A 27,551-nucleotide genomic window follows, 5' to 3' on the forward strand; every position below is an offset into this window, starting at 1 on the left:
TTTCTCTCCCTCTCTCCATCTCTCCCTCAATCACCCCCACGACCCCCACCTCAAGCCTCTTGCCCTCTCTTTATTTCAACATTTCCTTCTTTCCCTCTATCTCTCATATATCTGTCATTCATCCTCTCTCTCTGCATCTCTCCGGAATAAGAGTGAGTCATGCATGTCTGCTCTGAAAAGGGAAAGAAATGAATGTGGGCTGGCAGTTTACTTCCATCTGCTCTGTGCTTTAGGCTCACAGTCTGGTTAAATATTTCATGGCTTGAATTGTGCTCTGCTCTGTGCTGTGTTTGTGACTGTGTGACAGTGGGGTTGTGTGGCTGCTAGACTGATGGGTGTGGGAAATGAATAACATTATTTATGGCCAAGCCGCACAGCTCTGGCTTCAGGACAAGATATATGGAGCAGAGTTCCAGGCTCACCAGAGGGAAGAACTGGACCAAGTCGCAGGGGACCAAAAACACACAGTCGCACGCACATTCAAGTGTGCACCCACACAGTAAATAATTCAGAGGGTATTATTGGAAGGGCCCGAGCTTTAAATGTATTTGGTGAGACAGGGATATATGTCCTCCAGTTTGCATACAGAGAGACGTTTAAGATGGCTGGGTCGACTGGCTGGGAAATCGAGATAAGATGCTGGTGTCACATGACTGGTCAAGAAGCTCTCTCCTCTTGGTGATTCATGCTCTCCCTTGTAAGGATCTCTAACTGGAGAGGACATTGTCCTCATTGTCTTCTAAAGAGAAGGTCTCAACCTGGAGAAGAAAATACCTTCTCTCTTCCAGAGTCTCTCTGAACATCAGAGACCGTAGCGCTGAACTACAAGTTCCAGTTCCAAAGTGTTGGGGAGGACAGTTGTCCAGACCGGAACTCACCAGACAGGAAGAGAGCCTTGTCCACCGTGAACTCCTCGGCGAATCGGATGTGGCAGAAGTTCTTCTTGCTCTTGCGGATGGCGATGATTTCACCACACTGGCCGAACACCTCCACGATGAGCTGCTCGGTGGAGTTCTCTGGCAGGCCGCCCACGAACACCGTCTTACAGCCAGGAGGGCGCTCCCTGGTGGCAGGAGGGGGAAGGTCTGGGCAGCATGAGGAGGGAAAGGAGCCACAAACGGATGTATTAACTTGTTGAATATATATGGACAGTAATTAGTTTTCAATAAAAATATATCTTTTTTTTGTAAATGTAAAGAATAACTATATATTCTAAACCAAACAATTCCTCTTGAATTGTAAGCAACATGTTGTGACAATGATCCACTCAGTCAGTGTAAAATAGGCTCAAACCACTGGAGTTTAAATAAAGAGAAAACCAAGGTAGCTAACGTGGATGGGATGAGGAGTGGATTTTGGATTGGACTGAAAGCTCACAATGCATCATATTTAATAATGTGATCTAAGAATTGATGACAAAGAACATATTCAGGAGCTTCATTCTGAATTCAGAAAATCAATTAAAGCACATTGACCATGACCTGAAGTAATGAGCAGCAATTTACAGCAGGAGTAATGATAACATGCGGCATTATGCTTGAACAGCTTCCATTCAATACTTTTTTCATGAAAATAGTTTCTTATTGGGCAGAAAACTAGCTCATTTAATGGGGATGGTTCTACGCTTGACAGATCCAACTAATCTAACACAGATGAGTATGGGCTGAACTAATCTGTGAAAGAGCAGGCCTCTAGTCTCTGATAAATGAGATTAGCTGAGTCTACATGGATAGAATAAGGTAATCGATAAACCACTGAGTGTGTTGTATGTCTGAAAATAGAGTCTATGAAATAGAGTCTGTCTCTATTTCTTTTTTTCTCTCTCTCTCTGTCTATTTCTTTCTCTCTTTTTGTGTCTCTCTGTCTCTCTCTGTCTCTCTGTCTGTCACACACAAATATACACACACAACCCTGTGCTTGAACGTGCTGTGCTCACTTCCATACATCCTGAAGACATCGGCAAGATGTCATATAGATCAGATAAGAATGACAATTGAAACCCAAACGTCACATCAAGGGCACTCCGTGGCCTGTAGATACTGCACAATTCATGTGCACACACACTCACACATTCACACACTTGACATTCCTCTTCCCCCCCCCCCCCCCCTGGGGCATTGGAGATCCGAAGGGCATCTCTCTCTCTCTCCCTCCCTCCCCAGGGTAATTATGGCCAGGCTGTCTCCCACATGGCCAGGCCTTCAACAGGCTGAGGGATGGAGGACGTGCCGCAGGGGGGAGAGCAGACTGATGGCCCCCTTGACCATCACAGAGGGCCGCTCGGCTTCTGGAGCAGCAGATAAATCTGGACCACGAAGAGGACCGGTGACACAGCATGGGGAGGGGTCAGAGGGAAGGATCTAAATAGCTCTTAGTGGGAGAGAGATGGAGAGAAATAGAGTGAGGGAGGGGGAGGGAGAAAGAGGGGAAAAGGGAGAGAGAGCGAGATGGGGAGAGAGAACGAGAGGAGAGAGAAAGATGAGAAAAACTGAGAGAGAGAGAGAGAGAGAGAGAGAGAGAGAGAGAGAGAGAGAGAGAGAGAGAGAGAGAGAGAGAGAGAGAGAGAGAGAAAGAGAGAGAGGGGGGGGGGGGGGGCGCTACAGGCTACTGTTCAGATAAAGGTCAACGGGGGGGGGCTACTGTTGTTTCTGGCGGTGAGTGTAGCTAGGATTGCTGCTCAATGTGATAGGTAACATATGCAGCCTAATGCCCTCCAACTCACACACACACACACACACTTGAGATGATGAGAGCACCTGAGACAACAGGCCACTGACTCATTGTTGTCCTCTAGCCTAACCCAGACACACACAGCATGCTTGGGCCCCGAGGGAGAGGGGAGTCAGAGGTGAGAATATTATTCAATTACCTATGCCCTTCTCTCACACACAATCTCTCATACTCTCTCTCCTTCTCTCTTTCTACCTGTCTCCCTCTCTCTGCCTGTTTCTTCCTCTCTTCACTCTCTCTCTCTCTCTCTCTCTCTCTCTCTCTCTGTCTCTCTGTTTCTCTGTCTCTCTCACACTCATATTCCCCTGCTAACATATTCAGTGCAATGAATTTTCCCCCTGAACAAAAACACCCATCTTGAGTACACACACACACACACACACACACACACACACACACACACACACACACACACACACACACACACACACACACACACACACACACACACACACACACACACACACGGTGGTTACACACCAAGCATGAGCAAACAGCCAACTTAAAATAATGTGTGTGTGTTTTGGTAGGCAGAAGGGGAACTTCACAGTGGGTTTTATGTTAGGTGAAGGAGTCTGTTTCGAAAGCCTGCAGAGACAAAAAACTTTAGTTTTTGCTTTAAGTTCAGTCTGATCTCTCGAACAATCTGACAACCGAGTCGGCTTTGAATGAAATCCCCAGGCAGAAAGTTTCCTCTGAAATAAAGCATTAAAGAAGAGGTCTCAGCATGTCCCCATCACTGAATACCATTTACAGCAGCTGACAAGCAAGTGTTTTACTCACACACAATGGAAAACAATGTACATTCTTATGCTCTCTATATTCCCTCAATGGCTCTGCATTTTTGCAGTTCTTCCTGGATGACTTAGTGAAGTAAACGATTTCCAGCTTGCCTAGAAGTGGAGGAAGCAAATGATTTAGTAAAGGGATGATGTGTAAAGGTGCTGGTCATGTGTAAGGTGTCAGGTTCAAGGGGGGGTGGCGGCGAGAGGAGTCGTATGGCCCTCAACCATGAACTAAACTGACAGGAGCTCGAGGGCAGAGAGGGTCAGGTAATCAGCAGCGTCCGAACCCTGTGAGAAAAGGCAAGTATGGAGGGGGCGGGGGGGGGGGGGGTGTGGTTGATGGGGCCATGCAGCCTGGCATTTTGTAGACGCTGCAGCGTCTTCTGAGAGGTCACTCTGCCAATTACAGGCAGAGCATTACCTCCCACACCTCACCTTACTCCCCTCTCCCTCTCCCTCTCCCTCTCCCTCTCTCCCTCTCTCCCCCTCTCTCTCTCTCTCTCTCTCTCTCTCTCTCTCTCTCTCTCTCTCTCTCTCTCTCTCTCTCTCTCTCTCTCTCTCTCTCTCTCTCTCTCTCTCTCTCTCTTTCCCCCTCTCCCTTTCTCACTCTCTCCTTCTCTCGATCCCACTTTATCCCACTCTCTCGTCGCCCCTGTCATTCCCTTTCTTCCCTACCCCCTCACTCTCCCTCCAGTCTACCCGCTCCTTCCCTCCATGCATGTGATGTGAATCACATGCATCCTTCTTCATGCATCCTTGGATAGAGATGTTCTGGAACACGTTAGAGGGATAGTGTAGCAAAGGGACATTTCAAGGTTATTAGACTTACTGGGGTTGGGGGGGAACAGGGTGCAGGTCTTGCAGTGGATGATCTCCTTGATAACGGGCACGTCTTGGGAGAGGGGCGGGGGCACCATGCCCAGGCCGGGCATCATGGGGTTCATGGGGGCGATGCCCGTCATCATGCCAAGGCTCGGGTCAAAATCTGACGGGCAAACAGGAACACACGGATGAGAATGCTGCAAGACACAACATCATGGCCACAAGTACACACTGGAGGAAACTCCTCCTGAGGCAAACCTTCTGCTAGACATCAGAGACAACACACTGGCTTCTTCAACCATGTTTCATTGTCTATTTCCTCCCTCACCACAATGTGATGTTTCTGTCAACAGCAGAGCCAAAAAACTGCCTGTAAATACCCGAGCACATGCTCTCATGAATAAAGGAACAAACAAACTTCTTGCATATTAAAAGGGGCAACAGAGGCGTCAGTTGGCCTGCCTCTCCTCTCTCCAGCTGCCTGGACGACCTCTGATCCGGAATATGTTGTTCTTAGTCGCAAAGACCGAGTTGGATCTCGCTAGAGGACAGAAAACAGACACGCTTTTGTTCTCTGGTACTGATTTAGACTGCACTCTCCCCCCTCTCTCTTTCTCTTTCTCTCTCTCTCTGTCTATTTATAGTTTATACATATACAGAATCAAGACTTTTTGAAATGGAAATGATATTGGCTTCTCCTGTGAGCCTCTTCTGCACCTGCCAACATGAAAGTATGTGTACATTGCAAGTGTGTGTGTGTGTGTGTGTGTGTGTTTGTGCAACTTTACTCTCTGTGGTCTGCAAAATGCCTATCTAACCAAAAGAAAGGAAATGCACTTTTCTTTACTACGAGACAATGAGGATAAAAGAAACTTAATTTTTAATTGACCTTTAAAAACCACTAACGTTAACATGAAACACAACGTTCACTTCGAGAAAATAGCTTGAAAAATCATAATTCATAAGACAGCATGAAACTGCCAAAATAGAGTAGCAGGGGGAATATTACTAGGGAAGAAAGAAGGCCAGGGCCCAGGAGACAGATGTGGAGGGAGCCACACCACACAGAGTAGAAGAATGAGTGAGCAGAAAAGAAGTGCCCTGCATCTCTCTGTCTCACGTTGATGACCTGATCATTAGTGTCTGATTGAGAGGAGCAGGTGATAAGAGACCCTTGTTGCCTAGGTGACGACTCATCCTCCCCAGGTAAGGCAGAGGAGAGATAAAGGGATGGCAGGAGAGGGAGAGATAAGGAGGGAGGGAGGTGGGGAGGGAGGGAGGGAGGGAGGGAGGGAGGGAGGGAGGGAGGAAGGAAGGAAGGAAGGAAGGAAGGAAGGAAGGAAGGAAGGAAGAAAGAAAGAAAGAAAGAAAGGAAGAAAGGAAGGAAGAAAGGAAGGAAGGAAGGAAAGAAGGAAGAAAGGAAGGAAGGAAGGAAAAAAGGAAGGAAAGAAGGAAAAAAGGAAGGAAGGGAGAGTGGACAGATGATAGAAACCAGGCCTCCAGGCCACACAGAGAAAGCTGGTTATATCAGACCAAGGTTGTTTCACTGCTGCTTCTCTTTTTACCACCAGTGTGTCTGTGCCCCTGTGTGTGTGTGTGTGTGTGTATGTATGTGTGTGTGTGAGTGGTTGTGTGTGTGTATGTATGTGTGTGTTGTACAGTATTCAGAGCCTGAGAGACCAGACATATGCAGCAGAGCTGTGTATGCTGTGTGTTTACTTTTTCTACTCTATAACAGGGTTTTCTCAACACAGGAAACCATTGAGCCTCAGACCCAGATCTGTTTCATCTGATTTCATCACCTAAACATACACACACACACAGACTTTCAACACACTGGTCACCTCACATACACACAGTCTCCAAGCCAATGCAAAACATCTCCAGATATTCAGAGAACCAACAATAAGATCTGCCACCTGCAAACACTTACTCTTTTGTGTAACCAAATTCATGCAATTTTATCTGCATCACTACACCGCCCATAAACCAACACACACACACTCACACACTCTCTGTCTCTTTCTCTTTGTCACTGTTTCCTGGAGGTATGTGGAAGGTAATTACATTTCAAGATGCCCATCAATCAAAAGTGCAGGGAGGAATGACAAATCTGGCATTTGAGTGTAGAAACCTGCTGGCTATCGCTGTCACATTGGCCCTCCCCCTTCTCCTCCTCTCTCTGATTTCCAGGGTAAACGTCCCCACCAGCAGTGGTGGTGGCAGGGCGACACAGGATGTGCTGCAAGGCACGCTGGGTAATATCGTCTAATGAGGCGAGCAGGGCCACATCCCCTGGACCAAGCTGGGAGGCTTGCCCATCTGTCTGAAGAAATAACTTATCTGACAGCAAATCTCCATCTAAATATAAACATCAGCATTTATCTCCCTTTTCATGTTTCTGTCAGACATGGGTCATTTGCTGGTCACCAGGGTGACTATAGTCGATGGTATCCGCCTGGCTCTGGACCAGAATTCTCCTACTCTGCGTCTGTAGCCTTAACATTCTCAACCACTACACACCTACACATATATCTTCTCCATTCTGTTGGTCTCTCTCCTTTTATCACATCTTTATTACTATAGACATTTCCACCACTCATCACCTCCCTCTCTAAGGCACACACACACAGGACCTGGAAAACACATCTCCTCAGCAATAAGACAGATCCATGAATGCAAAAATGCATAAAGGGCAACTAAACTTGTGGTGTTTTGGCTAAAACCTTTGTGTTTGTGTGTATGTGTGCAGTGTGTGTACAGTGTTGTGTGTACATGTGTGTGCAGTTGTGTGTTTGTGCAGTTTTGTGTGTGTGTGTGTGTGCAGTTTTGTGTGTGTGTTACGCCCCAACTTTAGTGGGCGTATGGGGCGAACAAACATTCCACCACTGACCCAAAACAACTACTAAAAACAGTTTTAAAAGTACCAAATCCATGGGACTTATTAATACAACATCATTTAATAACTACAAGACAACAAACTCCCAGGCTAAGAGGCAGCAAGACCAGCAGTCCCCAAGCTAGAAGCCTCTCTCCTGCAGCAGGAAACTGGAGTCTTTATCTGCTGCTTGATCATCTGGCCATGTGCATCTCATCTGGCAATCCTGGGGAACACAACCTGGGCGGAGCTACAGAAAAGGGAAGGGAAGTGACAAACAAAGAACACAACACATGTGGCCGTAACAGTGTGTGTGTGTGTGTGTGTGTGTGTGTGTGTGTGTGTGTGTGTGTGTGTGAGAGCTGAAGGAGAGGAGCCCACAGGGAAGCCGACAAAGCAGCAGGAGCGTTGTGAGGCACCAGTCCCTAGAGACAGTTTATGTATTCACAGAGGTGTGTGAGTGTGTGTGTCCCGGGGTAAATGACTCCTGAGAGGGGGGTGGTGTTTGTGTGTGTGACAAAGCTAAATGCCTTCCTAAGGGTGTTTATGTGTGTGTGTGGCTTGCCAATGAATTTGCTCCCTCCACAAATGCATCTTCCTTAGCCTCATAAGCAGCCAATTGTTCTGGAGGACTTCATCCAATGACAGCACTAAACACAATCCAAACCAACCAATCAATGACATGATGACTGTGAGGAGAACCATCTATCTGCATTAGTAAAGGACATTAATCATGACTCTCCAAGGCCCACTATCACACTCTCTGCAGCCCTACAGTCACTGTGGTATTGAAACTCCACAGCGTCTCCCTGTAGCTCCACAGGCACCATGGGGTTGCAGCTTGTTGTCTGACTCTGTCTGACTGTATGTGTCTCCTGCAGGCTGGCTCTGGTGAGGACGAGGCAGTCACTCTGCAGCAGCCAGAGCTACACAGCAGAGTCAGGCTAGCACACTCTGGAAGCACAGCCAGCTTCCTGGGTCAAGTGTCTGGGATCATAAATCTTTGTTTCTTGGGAGGTTTCCACACGGAGACAGGGACAGAGGAGGAGGCACTAGAAGATTCCACTTGGTCCTAATCACAGCCTGGATGTGTTAGTCTGGATTGAGGTTTCTAACAGGCTTGCCAGGCGCTACTGTGACGTGACGCTATGTCTCTCTGGGGGCCAGAGGGAGCAGGTCTGGACTCTGGTCCCCTGCAGAGAGACTCCACTAGGGAGAGCTCTGCCCGGAGGCCAGCTTCTTCAGTCCAGATCTCTCAGAGCTGCACAAAGCATGAGCTCTGGAGAACAAACTTACAGGGTATCAATACTGAACCACAGCCTCTATTCAATAACAATGTGTGGTCTGAGTCACAGTGTAAGTACTGTTTCTGTAACAAACTTCACAAACATAGCAGGGCAGTATATCACTGATAAATATACAACCTTTATTCAATAGTACTGCCTAACACCTGTCTGTGTATGTAAGTGATACAGTAATCACTTAAGGCATGCTGAAATAAGATGGCTTGGGAAGGAATCAAGGCCCCTGCCTAAACACACACACACACACACACACACACAGACACACACAATGCTTCTCTGGTTTCACACTGCAGTTCCAGATAGCTCAACTCTGACGTAAGGTCACACGATCCAGCTCCAAAAAAATAACAAACACACTGTGGAGTTCTACTCTTGTATTCGTTGGCAGGGGAATTTGTACTGCTGCAGGCAATACTCAAAGACAACCCCTTAAACCACCACAGACACACACACGTAGGTACACACACAAACACACACAGATACATAGATACAGTAAACACCCACATACATCGACACATACAGTAGATACTGTACACACACACACACAGACACACACACACACACACACACACACACACACACACACACACACACAGGTACACACACAGACACACTGGGAGGTTGTGAGGGGCAGAGAAGGAGCGTTCTAACTTTGGTCAGAGGAAAAGCAAACAAAGGATGAGACCATGAAGGACGTTCCCTCGTAACGGAGAATCAATAGAACATCCGGGTGGATTAGTTCAAAGGTAAAAAGCAGACCTGCCCAAGAACAAAGCCTCCAGTCTAGCATCTAGCAAATAACAGCGTTCAGATGCCTGTACTAACTACCACTGTTCTGCATTGTGCTTGAATCCAGACCCAGCATATGTGTGTACGAGTGTGAGTGAAGAGGAACACAGAGACTCAGGCAAACATCTATCAGTCCTAATCTGGTTGAGCATCCGGAGGGGCTGAGAGCTGACTCAGCAGAGAAGATGGTAATGAAGCGGCAGGATCCAGATCATCTGTGCCTGATGGAGAGAGAGACGGGGGGGGGGGGCTGAGGGAGAGAGAGACGGAGGGGGGGACTGGGCCTAAGGGAGAGAGAGACGGGGGGGGGGGCCTGAGGGAGGAGAGAGACGGGGGGGGGCCTGAGGGAAAGAGAGACGGGGGGGGGGCTGAGGAGGAGAGAGACGGGGGGGGGACTGGGCCTGAGGGAGAGAGAGACAGAGGGGGGGACTGGGCCTGAGGGAGAGAGAGACAGGGGGGGGGGACTGGGCCTGAGGGAGAGAGAGACGGAGGGGGGGACTGGGCCTGAGGGAGAGAGAGACAGGGGGGGGGGACTGGGCCTGAGGGAGAGAGAGACGGGGGGGGACTGGGCCTGAGGGAGAGAGAGACAGGGGGGGCCTGAGGGAGAGAGAGACGGGGGGGACTGGGCCTGAGGGAGAGAGAGACGGCTGGTGGAGGAGTAGGAGGAGTCCATCAGCTGTTCCCTCCAGGTGACGGAGGGGGAGAGCCCAGCTGTCTGTCTCACTCCACGCTCTCACAATGGCGGATGGTGGGGCGGGTTTCCATTCATGTATAGAGCTCAACTGTTCGGGGTCCGTGTGGAATTGTAACACCAATCAGAGGCCCGATGTTTCAAAACTCATGCAAAGAAGCTGTAAAAGTGATGAACTTGCACGGAGGTCTGTAAAAGTATGCCGCAGCGAGAATGTGGTGTTACTCACTCTCTCGTCCTCCTGTGCCCCTCCCTTCTCTCCCCCCCTCTCTACACCACCCTCTGGGATACAGTCCATCCCAACAACCTCCATGATAGGTGTCTCCATAGTGATCAACACACAGGATTCCAGGGCGCCTCCCATCACGCAAGTCTCTCCGTCTCTCCCTCAGGCTTCCTCTCTCCCATCAGAAGACAAAACTCTCCATCACGCCACGTCCACAGCAATCACTAGCTTGGCAGAGCCATCGTGTGAGCAGTTAGCTTGTAGAGAGCAGAGTGGGCTAAGCCTGCCAGCAGTAATTGGTGCAAATGAAATTGAATAGGAAAATCACAGTAGGTGGGACTATCGTTCTCCAAAGCTACTTTGGCTGAAATATGGACTGTGAGTGGAGCTCTCAGCATATTTCCGTAGCTTTGTTGAAACGAAGGAGCAGGATAAACAAAGATGGAGGAGGTGATTTAATAAAAGGCTTCAGGAGAGCTGTTGCCAAGAGACAGAGCCTGAGACCAGACCTGGTCAGGGTGAACCTCACACTACCCAGACATGTGATCGTGCTGAAACCATCACAAACAGCAGCTGAACGCGGCTCTCAGTGGAGCCTCATTGGGCTTCAATCATCTTCACCTTCTCTGGTCCAAACCGTGAAACCAACGCTGGTGGAGTCTCCTCAGTCTGGAGGGAGCTGGCGTTCCCCTCTCACTGTTTCCTCCCTTCCGCCGAGGACGGACCAACGACATGCATCCCTAAGTGACAGACGACACAGGGAAGGCGTACTCTCAATCCCACATGGCTGTCCTCCCCACGAGCTGCGTGTCACACTGGAGACTTGTCCCTAATCCTCCAACTCACTAAACACACTGACTGCGTCCAAATGACATTATTTCGAGGCCTGACGCGACTGTCTGGGCTCAACAGCCATCTAGAGGAACTAAGATTCTGCTGTAATCAACACACCCATAATCCATGGTGTCAATGAGCCAAACAAGTGGCCGAGGTGGTAAGGATCCATCTCTGTCACACTGTGACTGCGAACCGCAAGTCCTCCGCCTGTGAACAAAGTCCTCGACTCCTTTGCATTCATATCTCAGTGACTCAGCTCTGTCGGCTCACTGTGATAGCAGGACAGAGCGTGTCTGACGCCGGCCAACATGAGGCGTAGCTTCCGGAAAGGCTCCAGCGCTCGACTGAGAAGTTGGAGACGGCCAGGTCAGCGCAGGCACTGCACTACTCTCGTCGATACGGATCAATACGCTTCTCTGTGTTCCATCATTACTAACCTGAAAGTACAGTTCAGTGGTGGAGCATTTGACTGCAGATCTAGAGGTCTCAGGTTCAAATCCCTCTCAGCGCGTTGCTTTGGATAGAAGCGTCTGCTAAATGAAGGCATTCATCTCGAAAAGTTACAGTGTTGAGGTGTGGAGAAACAGTAATAAAGATGTGTACCTGGCATGAGGGGCTGTCCGGCCAGGCCCATGGGAGCCATGCCCAGGTTGTTCATGGCTGTGGCCCAGGCGTTGGGGTCTGTCATGGGCATCGTCATGGCACCGGAGTCCATGGCCATGTTACGAACTCCTTCTGTAAGAGAGAGAGAGAGAGATAGGGGGAAGAGAGAGAGAGAGTGAAGGAGGGAGAGAGAGAAGGAGAGAGATTGGGACAATTTATACGTTGTATACATACAGAAAAACAGAGTGAACTATACCAGTCAGTGTCCTTCTACTCCCTTGGTTTTAAAAATCTCCAGAGTTTAGGTGCTAGCTCTTTTATTTGATACATTTACATTTAGTCATTTAGCAGACGCTCTTATCCAGAGCGACTTACAGTAAGGACAGGGACACTTCCCCCGAGGCAAGTAGGGTGAAGTGCCTTGCCCAAGGACACTACGTCCACAGCCGGGAATCGAACCGGTAACCTTCAGATTACTAGCCCGACTCCCTAACCGCTTAGCCACCTGACTCCCTCTGACACACACTGGGTGCTAATATCAAGCAGTGCTGAAGACAACACTTCACACCTCAAAGGTCTGGGTCACCACCCACACTGGGGAGCTAGTGTGTGTTTGTGTGTGTGTATGTTTTGTGTGTGCAAATGTCCCTGACGGGAGCTTATGAAACGTGTTAACCAGGTCTGGACTGGGACTGAAAAACGGCCCGGGACTTTGAAACGCAGACCGGCCCACGACCGTGTTGTATTATTAAATATTTAAAAAAAAAAACATTATGCCACGCCGTTTGACTGGCCGTTCTGGAAATCTCCCAACTCTCCCGACGGCCAGTCCGACCCTGGTGTTAACCAATTACAGCCACATTAGCTGTTCCACTGGGTGTAGGGAGGCTTTAACAGTTATATGACCAGGGAAGAGAAGGGAGGAACTGCTTTACTGCAGTTTTACTGCAGTTTATTGTGGTTTTACAGCAATTGCCATGGTGGCAGCCTGGGGGGGTACATTAGGCTGAGAGGCTTGTTTAGATACTAACGCACGTTAACAGTTTCACTGAGAAAGCAACAGGAGCTGTTAGTAACGCCAGAGTGGTGTCAGGGACAGGGTTTACTGCCAGACAAACAGCCTTCATATGAACAGTCTGACTGACCAGTCGCAACAAACAGGACTGAGAAGCCAGCATGACGACTAAACAACATGAGGCCATTTAGAGCTTGAGACACACTCATTATCCACCCTCAATCTGCATGGTTGAGCTTTTCATTCTAAACAGCCAAACTTGGGAGCTGGCTGGAGGCCTCACAGAGAGATTTTTGCTGGGTCAAGGTTTTCTCTGCTTGCTTCAAGACCTGTATGATGATCTGGGCTCCTGGAGGGGAAAAACCTCCTGATGATGCATGCATTCCCTCCCTCTCATCCTCCTTTACTTTCTCCCTCCTTCTCTCGTCTCCTTTTTCTCCTCCTTCTTCCTCTATTTCACCTCCTTTCCCCCCTCCCTCCTCCTCTTCCTCTAAACCTTCTCTCTCAAATGCTGCTTCTGCCTCCCTCCTTCTCTCTCTCCAAACCCCGCCCATTGTTCTCTCCCTCCTCCCTTTCTCCTTCTCTCCCTCCCTCAGTGCAGGTCTCAGGGTTTCAGAGTGCACAGTGTGAACTTGAGGGCAGATCTCTGGCAATGCTCCTCTCAGCACCCGTCCATCCCATCAATAGAGCAGAGGCTGTGTTTGAATAGCAAACAGAGGAAAAAGTCGGTACATACTCTTACAACTACAGATAAAACAAAAGCCTCAGAGTGGTGCTGGGGACCCCAGTCCCAGGCCTCCCTGGTCTCTGCTGGGGACCCCAGTCCCAGGCCTCCCTGGTCTCTGCTGGGGACCCCAGTCCCAGGCCTCCCTGGTCTCTGCTGGGGACCCCAGTCCCAGGCCTCCCTGGTCTCTGCTGGGGACCCCAGTCCCAGGCCTCCCTGGTCTCTGTGCATCTGGTCTCTGATTGACCAGGAGCTGCAGGACAGTAAACTGAGTAGGCTGATGGGAAATTAAAGCTTTTTAACTTCTGTTGGCTGCAGGCCTCCCAGCAAGCTAAGAGGAGCTCAGCTCATTTAATGTATTAGGAGCAACAGCCAACAGGACAATTAGAGACCATTAAAAGAGAGAGATTGCATGTATACATTTCAAAGTGAAAAACAACTTTGACACTAAATTACCCAGATTTCCATGTGGACACAATATTGGAGATGGTTGACAGCTGTTCTAGAGTACATTCCACAGAGTAATCCATCTGTGTTTATGAAAAAACACAAAGCAAGCAAAATAAAATGTATGCACAGTGGAACAGCCTTCTTGTGTATGCAAGTGTGTGTGCGTGTGTGTGTGATTGGCTTTTGGCTTGTAGTTGTGTGTCAGCAGAGATTCTCCCCACCTAAAGACAACATCAGCACAACCACATCAACACGACTAGATCAGCACAACGTGCCAATCTAAGGATCATCCCAAGTAGAATATAAAATCGATCAGCATTTCAAAAATAAACACACACTCTTTCTAAAATGGATTAACTGTTTGTATACTTATGCAACGCAGCTTTTTGTAACACATACATACACACACACACACACACACACACACACACACACACACACGTGTGAACACATTCACAAACACACGCAAACACACATTTAATTACGTAAGTGCCCTTCACTTCACTCCTTTCATCTCTTAATTATAATAAAAATCGCAGAGCTCTTATCATTAGTGGTGGCGTCTGCAGAGCCCAGAGTGTGCTAGCTAACACACAGAGAGGGAGGTGTGTGACAGAGGAGCTGGAAGAAGGAGCCTGAAGACCCAGAAGATCCTCTGTACCAGGGAACCTCCATCCTTCAACACAGCACACACAGCAGATCCTCTGCACCAGGGAACCTCCATCCTTCAACACAGCACACACAGCAGATCCTCTGTACCAGGGAACCTCCATCCTTCAACACAGCACACACAGCAGATCCTCTGTACCAGGGAACCTCCATCCTTCAACACAGCAGATCCTCTGCACCAGGGAACCTCCATCCTTCAACACAGCACACACAGCAGATCCTCTGTACCAGGGAACCTCCATCCTTCAACACAGCACACACAGCAGATCCTCTGTACCAGGGAACCTCCATCCTTCAACACAGCAGATCCTCTGCACCAGGGAACCTCCATCCTTCAACACAGCACACACAGCAGATCCTCTGTACCAGGGAACCTCCATCCTTCAACACAGCACACACAGCAGATCCTCTGTACCAGGGAACCTCCATCCTTCAACACAGCACACACAGCAGATCCTCTGCACCAGGGAACCTCCATCCTTCAACACAGCACACACAGCAGATCCTCTGTACCAGGGAACCTCCATTCTTCAACACAGCACACACAGCAGATCCTCTGCACCAGGGAACCTCCATCCTTCAACACAGCACACACAGCAGATCCTCTGTACCAGGGAACCTCCATCCTTCAACACAGCACACACAGCAGATCCTCTGCACCAGGGAACCTCCATCCTTCAACACAGCACACACAGCAGATCCTCTGTACCAGGGAACCTCCATCCTTCAACACAGCAGATCCTCTGCACCAGGGAACCTCCATCCTTCAACACAGCACACACAGCAGATCCTCTGTACCAGGGAACCTCCATCCTTCAACACAGCACACACAGCAGTTACTATACACTCTCAAACTGGTACCGAATGGCCCGACCTTCGACATCAGCTCCATATCCAATAACATAAGGCATCACATCTTGTATTCCTGTTTGGATTCTGTACACACACATTTAGTTTAAGGTGAATATTCCTCCCAAGACTGTTAGGTTTACAAAATGATGGCCAAGCCACACTCTTTATAAGAGATAATGCATATCACTATAACACTGTTTCAGCCAGCTTTACACAAAACACTGTTTTGTGCTTTAAAGTATGTAAAAATGTTGCGCTCTGAATCATTCCTTTTGGCTTAATGTTCTGCCTCGTTCATATTGCACAAACAGAACCTCAAAGCCTGATATTGCAAATGTGTATTTCATCAACCTTCGTCATCCTTTCAAATTCATCTCTGCTTTTCCTCTAAAGAAAGAGATTCAATGGAGATGACTCGTTTTGTGCTGGGCTGAGTGGTCTGGCACAGTCTTGAGGAACACCATGTAACTGTACACGTACCCAGGTCTTAAGGATTATTCAAGACAACCTTGAAGAAGATGAGAGAAACAGCCATGTTGAAATATCTGGATGTGTCTTCCCTGTGTAGTAGGCTTTGAGCAAACAGCATTACATCTCTTATCCTTGTCCATTTAGACAATGCAGAAGCACTTGTGCAGCGTGTCAGTGGGAAGCAGAAGCTTTACTTCTGCTTATCAGAGAGGAATGTGAAGGACAGAGACACAGATTACACTGACAGATAGCAGAGAGATAGATGGAGAGATAGGGACAAAGAGAGACAGAGACAGAGACAGAAACGGATGCAAAGAGAGACAGAGAGATTGAGAGAGAGATAGAGACAGAGGGGGACCCCATATAGACTTTATTATATATATATATATATATATATATATATATATATATTTGTACTGAATGGGAACTACTTTCTGAATGAGGAAGCACTTCATCATCTAATCCAGGGGTTCTCAAACTTTTTGGAGCCAGGGACCCCTTACAGGAGAGAACATTTTCCAAGGACCCCCCCAAATCGTTACACCCATTCAGCATACCCTTTGTGCTCTTAACTGGACACAATATGTTTATTTTAATGGTGCAGATAGTCACCCATCTGTAGATTATAATACCTTGTTTTCACCTTTTTAATGATACAGCACAATTTAAAAATATATATTTTGCGGACCCCCTGGCTATGGTCCGGGGATCCCTAAGGGTCCGGGGACCACACTTTGAGAACCACTTGGCTAATCCCCATCTACCCTTGAGGGTCGACAACCCGCAAACGTGTCTTCAATAAATGCTATCACCATCGACAAAACAATCCATCACAGACAAATCATCGACAGTTAGAAACAGGATGGTTACTTGATGAGAGATTAGATTCTAGGGCACATTGATTGGTTCATTGATTATAATGATGCAGCATGGTCACTGGGCCCAAAGAAGAATTGCTTCACAAAGAACAATGTCTTAGACAATAGAACTGGGTTGTAAGATGAAAGGTGGATAGAGTTTTGCTATTATATGATGTTTGTTGTCTTATTGATCTGTGCCATGTTCACACCTCTCGGTAGTGTGTTTGTGTACAATCCTGCTAGTGAGAGTGAATCTCAAACAGATGTGCACCATCTATCTGCAGGTGGAATATTGATTTAGGATCTGAGGACACAGTCTGCATCAGATAGAGAGCGGTTATGAATACAAGAGTTGTGGGATGTGATAAAGATATTGGCTCTGATCAACAACTTAAAGAAATGACTATGCTTGATGTTTCAACATCTGCAGATACAAAAGGATAAGCTTCATAGGATCTCTTCAGAAGGATGCTGATCTGATCAAAGAGGGGTTTTATTATGAGCTCAACTCCACGTCACAGAGCCTTGGCCAGGACCCAACATGCCTGAATCCAGCAACAACAGCAGCAGCAGTCTGTTAGGACCTGTCAAGACCTCTCCCCATCCCCCCACCCCTCCTCTATAAGGAGTCACACCATCCCTACTGGATGCTGACACACAGTAATAGGATCTGCTCAGAGCACTGCTTCCTACCAGATCTAAGGGGGTTTCTGATTAACACCAGGCACAGGTCACAGAGCTCTGGCCAGGACCCAACCTGGGACCAATCACTTTTAGAGTTGTAGATCTGACAGTTATGACAACTAGTAGGAGTACTCTTGAGTTCTCTCCCGCCAACCCTCTACACCAGATAGTACATGAGAGTAATCTCAAAACTAAGACAAGTGATGGACATCCTACTTATCAGCCCTGACAAACATGTCTTACCTCAAGATGAGGGGATTTTGCAAAAGCAGTGATGAACATAAGGTAATTACTACAGAGAACAGTGGAAAGACCTCCCCCTGAAAAGTAATTGAAAAAGTTCCTGTTGAGTTTTCATCATCAAAGTGAATTATTCCAATGGAAAGTTAGTTGGGAGCTGAGCTCACATGTGGCTAATAAAAAAGACAAATTCAGTGGTTGCTTTCTTTCATGTGATCTAATCTATGAAGACTGTGACCCTCATAGCTGGAGCAGAAGTGACATGGAGAACGGCAAAGAGTTATGAATGAAAATAAATAAATAATAAATAAATATATTATTAATTAAATCAGGCAGTTTGTAAATTCTAATATTATACGGTATGTTCTAGTGATTCCATTGGTTCCTTGATTATAGAGCATGCCACAACAGTGCTTGATGGACTCATCAGTCATGTGACGGATGCAGTCAATCTAGAGGCTATTCAGATCCCCTACAGAACTGTCTTCCAGTCACAAGACAAGATCAGTCAAAACAAGCTTCTAACCACAGTCAAAATAAGGCTGCCAGTCAGAATACCCCAACAGAGACTCCAGCTTTACCTCAGAGAACAAACAGTGCTACTGAATCTTCCCCCTCTCAGCCAGAGGTGGTGTTTCTGAAGAGACAGAGCAAGGCCGATGTGTTCATTAATGAAGTTACCTTCATTCATTATACAGAGACAGATATGAGCAGTGTGGGAGATCAACTTCCAGCAGGCTCCTGAAGGTGACTGTTATTAGCACTGTTCTCATTACCTCCACATCTCTATAGATCTACATGTATATCAATAAAACCATCAGGCATTAACATCCATAAAAATGTCACTTCAGAGCAACTCAGGGCCCTCTGAAGGGAGGACGGGGTCATCTGGGATGTTCTGGCAGACCACACATCAAATCACACATGCCTGCATTAGGTAGCCAATCAACACCCTCCTCTTCATCCAGACCTGTGACCTTAACAGGATTTAGCTAGGGGACATACTTTTTGCTCAAAAAAGTATGGAGGTGAGTTCAGGTGGTCCTATTGGCAGAAACCAGGCACTGGAGATGGTAGCATCCTTGTAACGCAGCTTTCTCCCTCGTTGATTATATAAAGAGACATCTTCAAAGACAGACACAAGCTGATTGATGAGAAAGTGGCCAGTGATTTTACATCCTACATAATTCATGCAATTATCTCACACTTTGCCTTTATGTCTGTAATTCAAAGGGACTGAATCTGTGCAAAGGACACACAAAGATTTATGAGTGATCTTATCGGACAAATGTCATGATTGAATTATTCGTATCCATACTTTACTTGAGAATTGTGTTTACTACTGTATAATTTAACAATGTGAATGTACAGTGTATACAGGCTACATGCAAGAACTTATATTTGATCTAACAAACTGGTAGACTGGAGACTGACAAGGGCAAAAACCCGGACCATGTAATCTATCTATCCCAGGATTTAAACAAATCAATTAGAGTGTTACAAAAACAGTTCTACCTGAAACCTAACAAGTACAAATGGAACCTTTTTTTAGAATGTTCCTCTAATGTTACTAATGGTTCTATTTAAAGTGCTGGAATGATAACATGCTCTTGTCAAAATGATTGCAACAGAATCCACACTGACGGATGATCGTGTGAATAGTTCATTAATGTACAAATGAGAGGGTTGGGGGCTGAGCTGGAATTTCCTCCCAGATACTGAAGATGTTTGTTCTGCAGCCTCTGGTTCATTCTGCTCTCTCTCCTCCTCATTCCTTTCCATTAATCAAAACAGCTTCATTAACAGACATTAATTACAACACACTGACGAGGCCTTTGAAGAGGGAAGGCACGGCCATAAAATTTAGTCCTTGCAGAAATAAATGTAATTAAATAAATGATGTTGACTGGAAAGTCAGATTTGCATAATGTCGGCCTGACATCTCAATGAAGCGTATCTTTCAGCACTCCTTTTCATCTACTGCTGTTCAATATTGCAACATATTGCTTTTTCATCCCATTTCAATCCAGTATCATGGAGAGGAAATCTATATACTCTATATACAGTATCTAGAATTTAATCAATAAAGGTCTGGACTTTTTTTTTATCTTGAAGGGCTCTGTGGTTTCCTATTCCTAACATATATAATCTACCAAAAAATGGAAGCTGTACCTCAGTGTCAGACAAACAGGTTTCATTTGCTTGCTCACCACATGAAGGATTACCATAGCAAATTGAAGCAGATATCAGAACATTTCCCCATGCTATTGCTGAAAATCCCATTGAGAGCTTGCAATTAGCTTGTGAGAAGGATTTTAATGAAAAACTCCATCTTTTCAGGAGGCAGTCTTTCTTTAAGGTTATTTGAGCAAAAAGTATTCATCAAAACCATTCACCAATCAACTCAAACAAAAGCCTTACAGAGAGAGATAAAGATAGAGAGAAAGAGGGAGAAAAACAGAGGGGAGAGAAAGAGTCTTTCAAGGTGAAGCAGGAAGAATTGACTGTAAAACATACTTTTACAATATTCAAGTTTTTTCACTTTTAAGGTAACAGAAATTGGATGGTGAGAATGTTGGTTTAAATACTATCGCTATAACTGATGAATATAGTGACAGCAATAGTTTATCTGTGTACAGACACAAACAGATGAGAAAATACTTGATCTTTATAACAACATCAATATCTCTATAACTCCTGAAAGTGGCCAGGCCTGCAGCCCCGATTAAACATAGTTATTTACACTGCCAGTTTCCTTCTCCTTTGTCTCTCTCAGAGACAGGCTTACAGAAGGGATCCCCAAACTCAGAGCAGAACCCCTTTCTGAGGAGATACAAAGTCAATTCCAGCCCCAGGGATGCTACACTACAAAGAGGGTTATAAGACAATACCACAGAAGAGAACTCAGAAAAATCAGATTATCTATTTGGCTCACTTATCTGTTCACTCTGGTTTTCGGTGCAGAAAAGACTTCAGGGAGAACATTGCAAGTCCTTTGAATTGAGCTGGATTTTTGTACAACGACACACACAGACAGACAAGTCACCATGTCCAGGCCTGTGACACTAGCTCTGTTTAACATACAAACACTTAACAGGCAAAACCCTTGTTTACTGGAAGAAAAACACAAATAGACTTTTGGCACCTGGAGTAAAATTTGACACTCAACAAGAGTTCCTTAAATCAGTTTTTCTCTTTTGAAGTTGTATCTGTCACAACAAGATAGAGCTAAAGATGAGATCTAGTTTTGTTCTAGTTAGAATGACAGAACCAGGATATCAACCTCCTAATTACTTGTTATCTTATGTATGGGAGATAGCAGAGGGACATCTTTGATGGTGGCTGGTAATTCAATAAGAGTAACTAAACGGCCATGTAACAAAACAGATTATGCTGGGAAAAATTTAGAAGGGACTTTTGTGACCGAACATTTGCCTCAGCGTGGTGAGCAGAAGTGAAAGTCTTGTGCTCCAGAAAGGTGGCTCTGTAAGTGCCTGTCTCAGATGTCACAACAGGGCTTGGACTCCTGTGTTGTCATCAGTACATCTCACTGGCTAGAAGATAATAAGAGAGTGGAATTCCACATCAATGCCAAATCAAAACAGTTTGATCTTGTTTGATCAAAGCTCACCAACATATTTTGAAGCTATGGCCTCTACAGTTAGTATCACATGACTGCAGAAGAAAAAGCATGCATTTGACTTGAGAATATTGACTTCCTCACATGTAAAACAATATGTAAAAAAAGTAAAACATCTTCTGTGTTGGTTTGGAAGTGGATGAATTGTAAAGTCCCAACTTAACAGAGTGACATGACTCTCATGACTCTGAATGTAGACTGAGTGAGATTTGATCCATTCACCACAGATCAAGTGTCTGTCTCTCTGCCCTCATCCAACACCCTGGAGTTGGGAGAAGACGGACAAAAAACAGGCCTGAGAAATGTGATCCTGTTGGAGATATTGATCCACAGCAACTCCAGAGTCCACTTGAGACCCCGTCAGAGGCATGAAGAATCTAGACACGTGTGGAGGGGGGTGGGGTGTGTGTGTGTGTGTGTGTGTGGAGAGGGGGGGGGGTATGGGTGTTCATGTCTTTGTTTCCTGCTTCACGTGTGGAGAACGTACAAAACACAACTAGACACACAAACATTAGGTGGGCTCTGTGGAACGCTGGTGTGTGCAGGTTATAGAGATGAAGGTGCATTGTCTCATAGCTAATGGCTGTTCTCTGCTCCATTAGCCAATAACAGACAGACACACAGCTATCTGGAAACTAATGAACACAGTCAGTCACCTCATGCATGGAGATGCATACAATCTGATCTCATTGTACAGAGGACTTTCAAAAGAGAATACTGCAGATGAATGAAAGAAACTGACCTGAGAGTGGAGAGGTGCTATCACTTGTGAAACAGACTAAAATACATTATTTATATACAGTTTTAAAAAGACACAGGATTCTAAAGCCTTTTGTCAGTAAATTCCATTTAAAACACAGGTACTTACATTGTTCAGCTAATGACAACATCTCCCAAGACTACGTGCAGGGAACCCTGCCAAGACAAAGTGGGAAACCTAATAAACTTGAGTACTCAAATTTGTATTGAACAATTTACTCTTGTTGAACCCATTAGCTGAACAGAGCTTTACTAGCCAAACAATTGTGCAACTCAACAGACCAAAACCCAATTGTGCCAGTCTATCAGTAAGATGGTAAATAAAACAGAACTATTCCCATGTAATGCCTTTTGCTATTTTACCGTCTTGAACTAATTGCATGCATTCAACACAACGTGTTCACATGAGTGTCAGTGTAATTCTGGACTATGTCCTGGAAAAACGTGTCATCCTTTCATTGTCCCCTGACATCCGTGAGCAGGTTACCATCATCGCACTAAGTTGCTGGGCACGATGACAGCATCTTATCACTAGCAAACAATTACAGCACATGGGCGTTATCACGAGCAGCTAATTACAACCCAGGAAGAATCCAGGAAGCTGCCAAAAGCTCAGTGACCTCAAACTATTCTTATCTGCCCCCCCCCCCCCCCCTCACCCCAACACCCCCACCTAACTCTTCGCCAACCCCCCACCACCAGATAGCTCTCTATTGTCACAGTAACGGCCAGTGATGGAATGCATTCACAGGACAGAAGGTACAGGTTACTTTTAAAAGGGCAAATGTCCCATAAACCTTCACTCTGACTATCCGCATGATCAATTTCAGCTACACTCTTGAAGCTTGGCAGTTGTTCACCAGAACACAGCAATATTTATTCCCCCTACTGTAGACTTGCTGAAAAGGCAGCAGCTACTCAGTTTCTATGTGTGTGAGTGTGAGTGTGTGTGTGTGTGTGTGTGTGTGTGTGTGTGTGTGTGTGTGTGTGTGTGTGAGAGAGAGAGTCTGTGTATGTGTATATGTGCTTTTTGATTACGCCAGCTAAACACACAGCATAAAAACTAAATCACCAGAGGGTGGAAGAGATAAGCGTCACGTCATACCTCACGTTAGCTTCTTGATAGCACAGTCTTCCCAGATTGATTATGTGGGCGGAGATACAGAGATGACCTTCTCCTCAGCTTGCTCCCCTTGACATAGACGACATGAATGATGTATATCTTCCCCTGACAGCATCTGTCTATCAATCTCCATGTCTACAGGAGCCAATGTCAGGGCCAAAAGTCAACCAGCTACTGTATATGCTAGGGTGATTGCATCAAAGGTAAATAGCACACTTAGAACTTGAGATCGGCATCCATAAAAAATGCAGGGCAAAAAAAAAAAAATGCTTTAAGTTAATAAGATGTATTAGTACCTTACATTGACTTTCAAATGCCTTGCAAACATACATAAGCAGACACACAGATGTATTCACATTTTTCCTTTTCAATAATCCATTAGTCCAAGCACAAAATCTCTCCTTCACAGACCAACATCAAAGGGATCATTCAAAGTCAACTTGCTACAGCAAAGTCATCTAATAAGGGTCCTTGGCCATTGAACGCGACATTTAGGACCAAGGTTGTTCAGTGACAGCGAGTGACAACGTGACAGCCTGCCCGCTTTTAGTAGCACTTGGAGTGTGTAGTGACCGTGTCACTGTGCTGTGTGACATGGTCAGGAGACATAGTCAGGTGACATGGCTGACAGTCAAGTGACTGTTGGTGGAGATGTGCTCAGGCGTGTCATTGCCCCATCGCCAGTCATCAGAGCTGACGGGGAGACAAGGCAGACCCATCTGACATCTACTATAAGTCAAGCAGGTCAAATTCTTACTAGCCCTCACATAGCCCAACATCTACTGCTGTCTGTCAATTTAAAGTGACAGACTTTCCAGTAACCTCCACTCAACTGTCACCCATAATGGTCTACTGCTCTGGGCTCCATTGCGTTGGGCTCTACTCATCCAGAGAGACACAGCTATGAGTGACGGCCAGACACTATCTATTGTATCTCAGTTGTCATAATGATAGCGCACAGCGTAGATGTAATGGTTAGCCTGTCCTTTCATGGTCCATGGTTGACTGGTCTTCTCGGGTGAAGAGGTAGGGGGACAGCAGATGAAGGTTTGGGTGATCAGAGACAAAGCTCGGTGGAATAGACTTTTTCAGACAGAAGGTGTGCTTATTGAGCCTAAATGACCTATGGATACTCCCCTCTAACCATTTAATGCAAAGATTTTTTATCTGAACCACTACATGTTTGTGTTTGAACATCTCCGCAACACAAACGTACACAGCATAAGGGAAGAGCAAGGTTAGAAGTGCGTAATGTGAGTATGTCAACAAACTTGACAATGTCACTATGGTGTTGATAGATACTTGTCATGATAGTATACCCTTAGGCCTTCAGATATGTAGAAACCCAGATATGTAGAGACGGCTTGTTCTCACTCCAGAACTGTAAGAAATCTGAGTGTGAAACTACAGCTAGATGAAAAGTAGTCTGGCCGTTACAACTTTACAAGCTCGTTCACTTCATCTAATTACTGTACAATACCTAGAAGATGTTTTGATTTAAAATGCTGGCACACGTTCGTCCCACTTTATTTGGGGTAAATATAGGTTGCTGTGAAACTGCTGAGATTGTGCTTCTTTTATCTGAAATATTTTGCTCATAATCTGTGCGCTAATGCTAAATGTGGCTATTACAAGTGAATATAAACATCAATGTTTACATCTGTATTATTGTCTTTGATGTTGCAGAGTTTCATTTTTGTCACAGACAATTGGATGTGGCCGTCTCCAATGAATCTACAATGAGTTTTGACGTCTAAGTAGGACATCCAAATTTAATATCCATGCCAACATGGCCGCCCCTTGTCAAGAGAATGCTTGTTTGAGACACAGTGTACAGAATAGCAAACAGGTACAGGAGCTCTTATGAAATATGAAACGCTGTCAACTGAACTCAGTCACCCACGCAGAGGGGATGATATACTGCAAGAGAGAGAGAGAGAGGGGAAGAAGGAGAGAGGGGGCGGGAGGAGTAAGAAAGCAAAAAAGAGAAAAAAGAGAAGGAGAGCAAAAGAATAAGGAGTGGAGAAACTGAGAGAAGAGAAGGGAGAGCAACAACCCAAAACTCAAGGACTGTAATTCCTTGTTTGAAAAGAGGTTTTCCAGGCAGATGATTACATTCCCAAACCGAGATTGATATCTGTCCTTCCTATGTGTCAAGGAGACATGGCGAGAGCAAGAGTGAGGGAGACAGATGGAGAGGGAAGGAAAGGGGAGGATTCTTTGCATTTAAACCATTAGCCTCCCAAAACACCTTGTAAAAGATGTCCCTCTGTAGAGGAAACGTTCAGTTTATCTGAGTGGGTGTCCAAAGGAGGCTGCACATTCAATGTATTTTACAGACCAGAGGACAGTCGGTTCGATATGAATTCATGCTTTATAGGAGTACCAGCCATGAAAGAAGGGTGATGTAGAGGATAACACACCGTTCTGACTCAGGGACATTCAGCTGCATTAAGCATCTGCATCAGAGAGGCTTTACCAGAAGAGATGAAAGCAGAGGGGTCAAGGCAGCCGTCTCCATGGACCCAGACAGACGTACACACCCCCTTACTGAAGACACACACAGACACACATATCCCCTTACTGAAGACACACACAGACACACATATCCCCTTACTGAAGACACACACAGACACACATATCCCCTTACTGAAGACACACACAGACACACATATCCCCTTACTGAAGACACACACAGACACACATATCCCCTTACTGAAGACACACACAGAAAACAAACATACCCTTTCACTGCGCTACAGACCGTTTTACAGCAGGCAGACAGACAGACCACTTTACTACAGGCAGACACAATGCCTAAAAGCAGGAGCAGACACAAGCTGAAGTCATGGGTCTCCACTCTGCAGGCTTCACTGGACACACAGCAACCTGCTAAAACTACAGCAGACCAGTAAAGAGGGAGGGAGGGGGCAGAGGGAGAGGAAGGAGAGGAAGGAGGGATGCTCTGGAGGTAAGGTGTGAACTGGGTCTTTCTCACATTGATCAAGGTCGGTTAGACCGGTTAACCGGACCAGACACCAGGTTGTAGTGTAAAGATGATAGAATATTGTAGCAGGTACTGTTGAAGTGGATGTTGGTGGAATACAAGAACCCCATTAATGAGAACTGTGGAGTTGCAGTAAGTGTTTCATACTGGCACTCAAACACATACTACTCAGCCCACTCACCTTTCTCCACTGGAAAACTTCAAAGTCTTTTTTAACTCCCTCTGAAATCAATTATAAAACACAATTAGAAAAACGGGCTGAACGAGAGGACTGATGAGTGTTTAAAAATCTTGACTCTTTCTCAGGAAACCTATTTCTCTCGGTTTCTCCCTCCTCTCTCTATCTCTCTCTCTTTCTCTCACACACACTCTGTCGTTCTCTCCCACAGTGGATCAATACCCTTCTCATACCGTCTTTAATTGAAAAGCTGGGGGCCCGGGGTGATTTAGTTGACTCTATCCCTGTTACGTTATGAATAAAATCTGCCTCATAAGACCATGAGATCTGGTCATCCATCACTGTCTAGCCATTTAATTGAGCCACCAACTCTTCCCATCCTCTTTTCCTCCTATCTTCCCGTCTGTATTCATCAATCAGCACCCCACAGCCATCCTAGTGAATTGCAACTTGCCCTCTGTTCCCCTCTGGCAGTGATAAGGACACCCCATCTCTCTATAAACCAGGACGTTGGTAAAGAAGGGGTAACTAGTGTGTCTCTTCTCCTTCCTTGCCCTCTTCACATGCATGCCTCAATCGCTATGAAAGAAGGGAGAAGAGAAGGATGGCAGGATGATGATGAAGGTGATGGAGGAGGATGGGGGAGAGCAGCACCTTGTTAAAGCACCACTGTGACTACTGCTGTGAGGCAGCTGCTGCGGGTCAGTAGAGACAGTTGGAGGTGGAGAGAGGGAGGGAGGGAGGGAGGGTAGGTAGGTAGGTAAGAGAGAGAGAGAGAGAGAGAGAGAGAGAGAGAGAGAGAGAGAGAGAGAGAGAGAGAGAGAGAGAGAGAGAGAGAGAAATGTGTTGATAGAAAAGGAAAGGAGAGGAGCAATGGGGTGACTCTTTCATTTGTGTGCTGATGTGTGGCGCCGGCTAAAAAGATGGATTCCTGCAGTCTCTCAGTGAGATAGATAAAAAGCGTGCGCGAGAGAGAGAGAGAGAGAGAGAGAGTGAAGAGAGGAAGAAACAGGCAGAGAGAGGGAGAGAGAGAGAGAGAGAGAGAGAGAGAGAGAGAGAGAGAGAGAGAGAGAGAAAAATGGATGGAGGGAGAGAGGGAGAGAGAACAGAGGGAGAGAGAAACAGACACAGAGAGAGACAGATAGAGATCTGAAGGCGATTGGATGAGTCCAGTATAAAAAGTATTTTCTATCTCCTCAGTCAGACCTCTGCTA

General features: G+C 46.1%; 1 protein-coding gene across 6 annotated transcripts in view; it reads right to left on the bottom strand.

Moving 5' to 3' along the window:
* Window positions 1–27,551, bottom strand: part of LOC134033054 (ecto-NOX disulfide-thiol exchanger 2-like) — an 81,141-nt gene that overhangs the window by 18,986 nt on the left and 34,604 nt on the right. For 3 of the 6 annotated variants that reach the window (XM_062477174.1, XM_062477171.1, XM_062477170.1), the window contains exons 3-5: window positions 11,666–11,797; window positions 4,344–4,500; window positions 879–1,093 (exon numbers count right to left, since the gene is read on the bottom strand). In XM_062477174.1, coding sequence (XP_062333158.1) covers window positions 879–1,093; window positions 4,344–4,500; window positions 11,666–11,797 — 504 coding nt within the window. The remainder of the gene's footprint in view (window positions 1–878; window positions 1,094–4,343; window positions 4,501–11,665; window positions 11,798–27,551) is intronic. The other 3 variants (XM_062477175.1, XM_062477173.1, XM_062477172.1) reach the window with 1 other exon arrangement.

The sequence above is a fragment of the Osmerus eperlanus genome, chromosome 13 (assembly GCF_963692335.1).
Source record: "Osmerus eperlanus chromosome 13, fOsmEpe2.1, whole genome shotgun sequence".
Taxonomy (NCBI): domain Eukaryota; kingdom Metazoa; phylum Chordata; class Actinopteri; order Osmeriformes; family Osmeridae; genus Osmerus; species Osmerus eperlanus.